General features: G+C 39.3%; 1 protein-coding gene across 5 annotated transcripts in view; it reads left to right on the top strand.

The window, feature by feature from the left end:
* Positions 1–12,023, top strand: part of NOSTRIN (nitric oxide synthase trafficking) — a 56,808-nt gene that overhangs the window by 29,255 nt on the left and 15,530 nt on the right. For all 5 annotated transcript variants that reach the window (XM_023542867.2, XM_023542866.2, XM_003405809.4 and 2 more), the window contains 2 exons: positions 1,887–1,985; positions 7,464–7,589. In XM_023542867.2, the coding sequence (XP_023398635.1) occupies positions 1,887–1,985; positions 7,464–7,589 (225 nt within the window). The remainder of the gene's footprint in view (positions 1–1,886; positions 1,986–7,463; positions 7,590–12,023) is intronic.

Here is a 12,023-nt window from a genome sequence, read left to right as displayed (position 1 = left end):
ATTAGGTAGGTGACCTTGCACTGTCCTATTTTATAGATGGGAAACTGAGACACAAAGAGGTTAAATAATTTGTCCAAGCTTACAAACTTGGCAAGTAGTTGAACCAGTATTTGATTATAAGTAGTGGCTTCAGTGTTACTGCCCTTAATTATTATACTGTACTGACTGCCTCTCTGTATATTCTGTAATCTTGGGCAGTGACAAACACCATCTGAGTTTTGATGTTTTATTTGTAGAAGGGGGCTAGTGATCTCTACCTCCCTACTGAGAGGGCTTAGCAAGGGTTGGGGACTGATTAGTAAAGCAGAATATATATATTGGCTCCACAAATAACTATGGTACACTTCTTTTGCATGACACTGTGCTAAGACATAATTCTTATTTTTCAAGTAACTTAAAATTTAGTTGGCTAGATAACGTGTTGAGAAAATAGTGAATAAATTCAGAAAAGGAATTACTATCTAGTGCAAGAAGCTAGAGCATATCATTACAGGTTCTTAAAACCTGCTGCCACCGAGTTGACTCTGACGCGTGGTAACTCCATATATGTCAGGTAGAACTGTGCTCCATAGGGTTTTCAATGGTTGATTTTTCAGAAATAGATTGCCAAACCTTTCTTCTGAGGCGCTTCTGGGTGGACTTGAACTTCCAACCTTTTAGTTAGCAGCTGCTTGTGTCAACCATTTGTACCACCCAGGATTCCTTATAGGTTCTTATGCAGAGAGAAGAACAGATGGACCTTACACATATAGATTATTCTAGAACAATTCAGTACAGGAGGAAATCATTTCAAGTAGGAAGGACTAGAAGCCAATGGAGAGGAAATCTTCTAAGAGACTCTTTCGGCCTGATCCTCTTTGAGGAGCCTTGTGCTTCAAAACCTAATGTTCTCTTTTTTCATATCCAAAGTGGCAGGGGTCTTCGCAAATGAGTTGAGCATGCCAGTAATGAAGTAGAGTCTGTTTTGGAGAAACGACAGAAAAGCCTTAAAAGACCAAATGCTCTTGCCTCTTGCCATCATTAATCAGCTGGCATGTGGCCAGCTGCAGGTTGGGGAGGAGAGCCTATGAGCTTCTTATTCCTTGAATTCCTTTTAGAGATATGTGGAAGGCTCTGCCCCCAATTCTCAAGGTAAAAGCCAAGGAAAAGCAAGTCTTACGCATTTACCCTTCATTATCTATTTTTATGGTCCTTGTAACCTTGAGGTGAAAAGGCAAACAGTCTTTTAATCGACCAGTTCCAAAACAAGCTAAATCAAACCGAATGCTTTTTTTTGCTTGTTTTATCTTTGGAGTATCATCTTTTGCCAAGTTCCAACACAAAATGATCATGTGAATCTTAACCCGCTCCTAGATTTGAGGCATCAAAAAGGTAGGGGGACTTTGAGCACTCCCTCCATCCCCACCCTCCTCTTACCTTTCCTCCCCTCATCTCTAAAATTGCAGGCCGTTTCACACAATGTCCAGCAAAATACCCAGCTTTCCAAGTCCAGGCATCAGGAAGCAAAATTTCCCCCTTGCAGCAAGGTTTAAAACAGCACCTTAAAATTACCTCAGTTGTGGCCCGGGTTGATTTAAAAGATGATGCTGGAAGTCTTCTGAGTTAGAACAATGTTTTGGAGGCCTGCAGGCCTGCAGTGATTTAGCAGAATGTATAACCCTCTTGAGTGTACACAGTGTAGTGAAAATTGTATAGTGGTTTTTAGGGCAAAATGTTAGCTGCTGTGATATTTTAGGCAGATTTTAAGGCAAAGGCAGGAAGGAAGAACTAAAAATACACAATCATTCAAGCTAACACATGGACATGCCTTGTTTCAACACAGAATAGCTTTTCTCTTGGTATCAGTTTCTGCTTTTTTTTTTCTTTTTGCATGTTTTTTACTCTAGGCCAAGAAGAAATTAATGGTGAGTACCAAGAAGCATGAAGCACTTTTCCATCTTGTAGAAAGTTCCAAGCAATCTGTGACTAAGAAGGAAAAGCAGAAGGTAAGCTGTCATGGCCCACTGGGTTCGCGTGGCTTGGAAATGGATGAGCTTCCTGTCCTTAGCTGTAAACAAGGAGGACCGGCTGAGCCTTCCTTCCTGTGGGGTCTCTGCAGAACTGTAGTATGGCAGAGCATTACAAGAGATTCCAAATCATTCTTGGTCCACATATGTTTTTAAACGAGACTTTGGATGCTATCAGGAGGAAGCAGTCCCTGGAGAAGGATATCACGCTTGGTAAAGTAGAGGGTCAATGAAAAAGAGGAAGACCCTCAACAAGATAAATTGACACAGTGGCTGCAACAATGGGCTCAAACATAACAATGATTGTGAGGATGGTGCATGACCAGGCAGTGTATCGTTCTGTTGTACATAGCGTCGTTACGATGGCACCTAACAACGACAACATTGACAGATGACGGATTAGACCAGTGGTGTCCAAATTTTTTAATAGGAAATCCTATTAAGAAAACGTTCCCCAGCTCCTACCCCAAATAAGTTTAAAAAATACACATGTGGCACAGTTTGTGCTGAACTGCTAACCTAAAGGTTGGCAGTTTGAATTCACCCAGCGGTATGCAGAAGAAAAGATCTGTTGATCTGCTTCTGTTAAGATTACAGCCAAGAAAGCCCTATGGGGCAGTTATACTCTGTAACACATGGGGTTGCCATGAGTGGAAATCAACTCACAGCAACTAACAATAACAATATACATGTGTATATTGTATTATATTATGTGACTTTATATATTATGCTAATATGTTATGCACATTATAAAACAAAAAGTAGAAGTCTTTAAAGGATTAGATAAAAATTGAATAAACTATAGTCTAAATGATTAGCTACTCATGTCTTTATACAATCCTGAAGTAATATTTCTAGGCAAATTATATACTTGGGGCAAGGTTCAGCCTTAACCCTTGTAAGTTTAAATTCATATTTCTAATAGTTTTCTTGATAATTCAATTTTTTTTCTCAATTTCTTGTGTGATTTTGCTAGATTATCTCTATTGTATTTTTTAATGTGGTCCATCATGCGCTCCTAACCAGGAGCAGGAGAAGCGTTAGCTCTGACATGTTCTTACAGCTTCCTTGTGTTTACATGATTAATATTAACTTCAATGTATAGCTCCTTGGCAGAAATGGTTTTAAGACGTTTGTGCATTTCGTGTGTGTTAATCTGACTAAAACCAGATAATAACTCTGTAAATCCACATGACGCAGGCACATGTAGACAGCCATATGTCCCAGGATGCTGAAAGTGAAGACACTTGGAAGGCTCCTGTCAGATTCTCATGTTGTAGAATTCCCACTCTTCCCCAAGGACACTTCAGAATCTGCAAATACCCACATGTGGACACCAGTGTCAATCCATATCAAATAAAAATAAAGCTTAGTAACATCACTTTTAGTCAAAAAAAGCAACCCAAATAATATTGGAGTGTGGGAAGAAAATTTTGTATTTTCTGCCTACACCCCATAGATTACCTTGCACACCCCTTGTATCATGTGCCCCAGATTGGAAACCTTTGAAATAGTATCCTCTCCAAAAGGAGTCCCCTTAAGGAAATGTAGTCAGGGCTACTGCAACCTCAAATATTCCTAACATGAAAAGAAAATAGGCATTATAAGTAATTCTATCACTTCCTCTGAAAAAAAAAACCATTAGTTGAATAACTTAAATTCATTGTCAGCAAGATTTTACAAGATTCTTATTTCTTCACATGTCAGTCTTCATAGTTTAAAATGATCACAACAAGAACAGAATAATGAGACAGCTTTGGAGGAGGCTAAACCGCAGTATGCTGAAGTGCTAAGCACCAGGACCTGTCTTAGGCATTCTGAAATCTCATTAGAAGCTATTCTTTATTGACGCAAAGCAAAAGGAAAGAAAAAAACATGAACAGCCAAATGGTGAATTTCCTCTTCCTCCTCTCATTAGCAGCTTTCCTAGGAAGTTGAAGTCCTTATCTTCCCCTGCCCTTCCTTTTCCAGCTGGTCCTGTAACCACTGGCCAGCTTACAGCATAGACCCCATACCATCTTTATCACCTAATCTAGTAGCTTTTTTTTTTTTTTTTTTTAGTTCTACGATAAACACCTAAAACAGCTTTCATTTTCTCATCGCACACAGAAGTCCTCATGATCTCCAAGCTGAGCTGGTCCACCTGTCTGCTCAGCAATTCTTCCTGCTTTCCTGGTCAGCCAGCAGATTGTGTTTTCAGCAAGAACCAGTTTCTGTTTAGTCAACATTGACTCGTGGTGACCCCATTTGTGTCAGAGTAGAACTGTGCTCCATAGGGTTTTCAATGGCTGAGTTTTTGAAAGGAGGTTGCCAATCCTTTCTGGCACTTCTGGGTGGATGGTTTTGAACTGCTGATGTTTTGGTTAGCAGCCAAGCTGTTAATCACAGCGCCACCAGGGCTCTAGTCTCAACAGAAGCTGATCTAAATCTCCATTCTCCCCACACCCTCCGTCCTTACCACCCACTCTATCAATAACCTTCCCTCCTACCTCACAGAGTAAATAGAAGTTGCCCAACAGGAACACCTTCACCTTCCAGCCAGCTGCCACTAAAGCAGTGGCATCTGCACAAGCAGATTTTCCTCCTGTCCTCTGGTTGCAATGGGAGAGACCAATTCTTCATCCTTTGCTCTAAATCCCACCCATCCTGCATCTCAGAGACCCTTCACTATTGATTATTCCCCCTCTCTCCTGCATCTTCCACAACTCCCTCTCTAATACCATCAGCCTTTTCATCAACTCCTATCTTGGAAGAACAGGGAGAGTCATGACCCTATTCCTGTTCCTCTCCAGTTATTATCATCTCTCCTCCCCTTTACAATAAGAGTTATTGAAAGGATTGTCTGTCCTCTGTTTCCACTTCCTCATCTGTCATTCACTCCTCAAACTACTCCAATAAAACTTTCCGCACCATTCCACTAAGAGTGTTCTTGTCACCGAAAACAATGCCCTCCTTGATGCTAGAGCCAGTGGGTGCTTTCCAGTTCTTATTTTATTTAATTTCTTGCAAAGATTAAGCATTGTTGACCTCTCTCTTTTAGGAACATACTCTTAACTTCAGCAACTTATTACTATTTTGGTTTTCCTCCTACTTGTCTGGCAATTTTCTCTTAGATTCCTTTAGGGCTGCCCCTTTTTCTGCCTGATCTTTATAGATCGCTATCCCTGAGGATTCCTCTCCTGGACCTCACTCTGTATGTTTTACTTACCATTGTATCTCCAGTGTCCAACACAGACCTCTCAATATCAGGTACTCAGTAAATAATAATAAATGTACTCTCAAGTCTTCAATTACAATACTCAAATATGTATCTTCAGCCCAAACCATTCTTCATTTCTTGCGTCATACTCAGCATCCAAAATCAGACCTATCACTTCCCTCTAACAAGTATATCCCAGCACTGATCACACAGAATGGCCTTTGTGGGTCCCTGACTAGAAAAGGAACCTGCACATGGCACATCGTAGGCACTCAACAACAGATGTTTGGTAAATAAATGAATGAGATGTTTACTCCAAGAAAAATAAAAGGAAAAAGAAAAGCAATTCAATTTTTGACAAATTTTAGTAAAGATTTCTGAGCAGATACTTAAATAAGAATATAGGAATCTATATCCTTTTTTACTATTTGGGGCCATTTACTATAAATTTACCAAGTAGAAATTTCCAGTCAATAACTATATAGTGTAGACTGATGAATGTTGAGCAGTGATCTCATTGAGTCGCAGCTCTCGTTTCTGGGGGTCTGAGTATTCTCAGTAAGAATCTGAGGACAGTGATCTCACAGAGCTTAGCCATGCCATTCTTTGAGCCCTTTTACCTTATTGTTACCAGGTTAAAATTCACAAGCTCATGTTTCTACAGATAGATATGGTTCATTACACTTGATATTCAAAACCAAATGTGCTCTGTGTAGGTCATACATCAGAGCTGAGGGACAGTTGAATGGCTACTATATTAATTGGAATAATAAAGTGAATGGCACTAATATTCAACATTTTAGATGAATGCTCTTTATCACTGTAACATTAGTCAAAATGTCCTTAAATATAAAGTAGGCGATTTTTTAAAACCTTTTGTCTCTGTCCTTGGAACTCCTTAGTTGTTAAGTCAAAAAAGTCCTTGGCGTCCCTTAAAGTATGGTTTGAGGACCACTAGTATATTTGAGGATGTAGTGAAAATTCATATTTTCTAATTTCACTACAGAACTACTGCATCAGAACTGCTACTTGCGGGATCCAGGAATCTGCAATTTTAACAAACATTCCAGGTTATTACTAGGCATTTGAGTCCAATCAGTTGCTGTTGAGTTGATTCCAACTCATGGAGACCCTTAGTGTGTCAGAGTAAAACTGTGTCCCATAGGGTTTTCAATGGCTGACTTTTTGGAAGTAGATAGCCAGGTCTTTCTTTCAAGGCACCTCTGGGTAGACTCAAACCTCCAATCTTTCAGCGAGCAGCTGAGCACATAAGCTATTTGCACCTCCCAGGGACCATGTAATCCAAGTTTCTCATTTCTAAGGGATGTAAAATGACTTGCCTGAACAGTTTGAGAAACAATTTCAGCTGTCCTGGTCCAGGGAGTTTTGTATTACTTCGATTTTCCAGGAGACTTAGCAAGCAGCAAGGAAAATTTTAGTGATTGGCAAGAGGGAGGTTTTTGTGAAGGAGTAAATCCTAGGGGAGCAGGGTGAAAAGAAACCATCTGGCCAAGCTGTCCATAATTTACAGTGAATGCTGGGCATTGTCTCAGTAGCTCTGTGGTAATAATAATAATACTTACCAATCTTTACTGATGCTCTATCAGGTATTGCGCAGTGTGCCATGTGCTTTACATGCATCATCCCCTTGAATTCTCAAAGCATCACAGTCAATTAGGGGCTATCATGCCCATTATAGAGATGAAAAAACTATGGCTTATGAAAGTTTTGTAACTTCTCTGCAGCCAGAACCAGGGCTCAAATCCTGGAAGTCTGATTCCAAAGCTAGACTGCTAGCTTTGTTTAGTGAAAGTAAAGCAATTGTGTCAGGCCCGTTCCTGTATTATAAATTATATGATCCCACAAGTGTCTACCTATCCTGCTAAGAAATGCAGGAGCCTAAAGATTTACCAAATAAGACTACGGAGTTCACTGGTAGATTGCAACCTGTAAGATCCCTGGATGCACTTACTTCTCCTCGCCTGTGCTTTGGCCTTCTCCTTGACTTGATGAACGTGGGCAAACCAATTAATATATTTAAGGGCCTTGATTTCCTCATGCATAAAATTGAGGGAATCAGACTGAAAGGCCGTTAGGTTTCTTTCTGACTCTGGTGCCCTTTTTTTCTGAAAGATTTTTGGTTTTGCCATATAGAATTGATGGCTTGACCTGAGAGATAGATATGATTCTTTCTAGGGAATGACAACGGGTTTTCATGAATGTGTTAATGAGTATGTGATGCTGATGTTTTACTTTAGCTCCTCAATAAACTGAAAAAATCAACTGAGAATTTGGCAAAGGAAGAAGAAAATTACTACCAAAAAAACATGGCTGGCTATTCTACAAGGCTGAAATGGGAAAGCACACTAGAAAACTGCTACCAGGTAAGTTGTGCGATCACAGTGCTTTTTCCTCCACGTTGCATGGCCTTGAAAATGGCGGCTGGATGTGTACAGTTAGGAGACCTGATCTCTGTCTTTAGCAATGACCCTAACTCTTAATTGTGACTTTATACAAACCATGTATCTTCGCATTGCTTCAGTTTCTCCGTGGATACAACTACCAATGAAAATGTATTGAATGTCATTGGCCAGAGTTTCTGCTCCTAATTCTCAACAGACACAATAGTATTCAGATAACTTCAAAAAGTGCTGTCAAAGTAAAGTATAAATTAGGGCTTAGGTATTAAAAAAAAAAAAAAAAATTAGGTCCTTGGAAATGAGCTTTAGGCATGAGAGCTGATTCATATAGTAATCACATCTGGAGTTTTCTTGTATGCCAGACATAGTGTTGTGCCCTGGAGACACAGAAATTAATAAAGCACTGTCCCAGCATTTGAGATCTCACAGTTTAGTAGCAAAGACTGACACACATAAAGAAAGAATGGAAACTAGAACAGAAATAATGAAAATCCTGACACATTGTGAAAACTGTAGCCAATGTCACTGAACAATTTGTATAGAATTCTTAAGTGGTAGCCTAATTTGCTGTGTAAAACTTCACCAAAAACACAATAAAATACTATTAAGAAAGAAAGACTTATGGTAAAGCATTCAATAAAAATAGGCTAAGTGTATGAACAAGCAAATCACGGAAGAGGAAGTCAAAATCGCCAATAAACATATGAAAAAGTGCTCATTGTTTGATAAAAATTAAAAAGTGGTAATATCAAGTGTTGGCAAGAATGTTGGGGAACAAGAATTCTTGTACCCCTCAAGTGAGAATGTAGAAGAATGTTTATTGCAGAATTGTTTATAATTCTGTGGTAAAAAAAGAAATTACACACTGTTTTAATACCCATTGACAGAGAAATTACTCTTTTAAAATGTGCTCTAATTTAAAAAGTGGACCACCAATAAAAGAAATAAATTAAAACTATACTTAAACATGAATCAATCTCAAAAGCATGATATGAAAGAAACGTACCATTTATACAATCTATGTAATTTAACTTTTTAAAAAATCACACCCCAAACTATACTGAGTTGTACATGAGTATTTGTAAATGTATGCATATAGACTAGATCTATGTTGACCTGTCAGGGAAATGGAGCTTGTGGTGGGAATCAAACTCAAAGTCATAATCTGAAGGAAAAGTAGAATTTCCTTTCGCCCCTCTTGTATCCTGGTTTTATTGCTACCACTAGACTGACAGCAAGAGTCCCTGGGTGATGCAAATGGTTAATGTGCTCAGTTGCTAACCAAAAGGTTGGAGGTTCCAGTCCATTTGGAATTGCCTCAGAAGAAAGGCCTGGTGATCTACTTCAGAAAAATCAGGCATCGATCAGCACAACATGACCAAGGCAAAATCCCAGAAGGCTCGTAGACACGTCCAATCTCCCTGAGAGACCAAGTTACTGGGCTAATGCCTGAGGACCATGGTCTCAGGGAACATCTAGCTCAATTGGCATAACACAGTTTATAAAGAAAATGTTCTACATTCTACTTTGGTGAGTAGCCTCTGGGGTCTTAGAAGCTTGTGAGTGGCCATCTAAGATACTCCAGTGGTCTCATCCCATCTGGAGCAAGAAAGAATAAAGAAAATCAAAGACACGGGGTAAGATTAGTCCAAAGGACTAATGAATGGACCACAAGCACTACAGCCTCCACCAGACTGAGTCCAGCACAACTAGATGGTATTCAGCTTCTACCACCGACTGCTCTGACAGGGATCACAATAGAGGGTCCCAGACAGAGCAGGAGAAAATGTAGAACAAAATTCTAACTCACAAAAAAAAAAAGAAAAAAAAGACCAGTCTTACTGGCCTGACAGAGACTGGTTAAACCCCAAGAGTATGGCCCCCTGATACCCTCTTACCTCGGTAATGAAGTCACCCCTGAGGTTCACCCTTCAGCCAAAAATTAGACAGGCCTATAAAACAAATGATAGCACACATAGTTCAACCATGTATAGGAGACTAAATGGGCATACCAGCCCAAATCAAAGACAAGAAGGCAGGAGGATACAGGAAAGCAGGATGAATGGAAATGAGGAACCTGAGGTCCAGAAGAGGAGAGTGTTGACACATCGAGGGGTTAGCAGCCAGTGTCACAAAACAATATGTGTATTAACTGCTTAATAAGGAGCTAATTTGTTCTGTAAGCTTTCACCTAAACGACAATTTTTAAAGGAAGAAAAAATCAGCCATTGAAAACCCTCTAGAGCCTATTTCTACTCTGACAGACATGGAGTCATCATGAGTTGGAATCAGCAAAACGACAGCTGGTTATTTACTGGTTATGCTGAAAGCCACCAGATTTTCATTCCCTCTCCCTCTTAGATCACCCATTTCCTCTTAGCCCACTTTCTCTTGAGCTCTCTTCTGCCTCCTCAGTGTCAGCCCAAGTCCACTAGAACGAACTTGAGACAACCTCTGTCAAGTTATTCTAGCCTCACCCTAACCACCAATAATCCTTCCCTTATTTGCACTTCCTCGGCCTTTACATTCATTCTACACCAGTGTTCCGTAGATTCACATATTACTCTCTTCATTCTATAGTTTCTATGTGGTTATAAACTCAAGAGTAAAATATTAGATTCATGAAAATATATAACAAAGGTGGATTGAATTGAATTAAAAGAAAGTTTTATTTGTGAGAGGCAGAAATGGTACAACAGGAGTCCCTTGGTTTGATTTTTTCTCCATCCTCCCATAATTCTTCTGCAAAAATGGCATATGGAAATTCATTTTAGCATCCTAAGAAGTGTCGTATTACCTCTCTCTTCTGCAGGTTGGATTTACAAGTTCTTTTAGAGAACATTTATTGAACTATATTCAAGACACTTTACTGGAGGTTGGGAGAAGTATTATAAAGTCTTAAATGTGGCTATTAAGTAATGAAACCAATCCTGCAAGCCACACAGCAACATTAGTATCATTACTTCATAATCATACTATGTTCAAGCCACATTTCCTAACTTCCAAGAAGAACCAATCCAGTTGACAGAAATAAGCTATAATATATTTTTAAAATAGTAGCCACACTGCCAAGCATTATGGTTGGTACTGACTGTACTTGCTCAGGGAATTTATTTTAGAAAGTCATTTGCAATAATAGTCAAGAGACTTAAAAATGTTTACTTTCTCAATCACTGTTCCTCATCTGAGCCTCAGAACCAAGAAAATGATTAGTGCAACTTTCCCAGCTCTCCCAAGAATAAATAGTATGTGACTAGTATCATTCTAGGTGCAGAGGAGAGAAGATGATTCATTACATATAATGGATGCCCTAGGGCATTAGGGCCCAATTCTCTCCCTGAACCAGCTTAAGAAAGGTAATTTCCATTTTATAAATATATCTTGAGGAAGCAGCTGGGAAACAAACATAGATTTCTGTTCAAGATTCATTAAAAGCAAAAGGGAAGAAACAACCCAAATAGCCAACATTAAGGAAATAACTAAGTGAATCATTACACACCTACACAGTAGATGCTTATGAAGTAATTAAAATGGTGTTTTTGGAGACTAATGGCAAGGGAAAATGCTCATGCACAATGTGAAGTGAAAAAACAGGATACTAATCTGATAGATGAGAGGAAAGATAAAACCGTACATACACACGTGTTGTTGTTAGGTGCCGTGGAATCAATTTTGAGTTATAGTGACACCATGTGACAGAGTAGAACAGCCCCATAGAGCTTCCTAGGTTGTAATCTTCACGGGAAGGATCACCACGTCTTTCTCCTGCAGAGCCACTGGGTGGGCTAGAATCGGCAATCTTTAGGTTACCAACCAGGAGCTTAACTGTTATGCCCCCAGGGCTCCTTTCATAAACACAAACCTTCCCTGAAATACCTCAACATGTTAATAGCAGTCATCTCTGGGTAGAAGAATTATAAATTATTTTAAAATCTATTTCTTTGAGACTCTTTATTTTCTAAATTGCTCGAAGTAGTATTTACCCCTCTGCTAAACCAAAACAAAAAAACCAAACCTGTTGCCTTAAGTGAGAAAAAAAAAAAATTTTTTTTAAAGTCAAAACCTCTGGGTAATTTTAGGAAGGGGTTCAAGGGATCCCTGGACACACAAAAATTTGAGGGTCACTGCTCTAGAGACAGCTTATGTCTTTTGCTAGTCTTACGGAAGCAAATTAGAAGAAAATCAAGTCCTTTGCAAACTCCACCTGTAGTACAAACTCGAAGGGCTGGACTGCAGAAACTGAAAGGATGGATGAAGAGCGTGGATTATGACTGGGCCCCAAAACTCTTAAATCTGCTATTTTTTGATAATTCTCTGACCACGTTTTGCTGGTACGTGGCATTGTAAAAGCACAAGAAGACAGTTTGAGGTTCTCCAGAGAATTTCTCTACCAATGCT

The sequence above is a fragment of the Loxodonta africana genome, chromosome 6 (assembly GCF_030014295.1).
Source record: "Loxodonta africana isolate mLoxAfr1 chromosome 6, mLoxAfr1.hap2, whole genome shotgun sequence".
Lineage (NCBI taxonomy): Eukaryota > Metazoa > Chordata > Mammalia > Proboscidea > Elephantidae > Loxodonta > Loxodonta africana.
The sequence above is the reverse complement of the archived record's forward strand: the minus strand, read 5'-3'. Positions and strand labels throughout refer to the sequence as shown.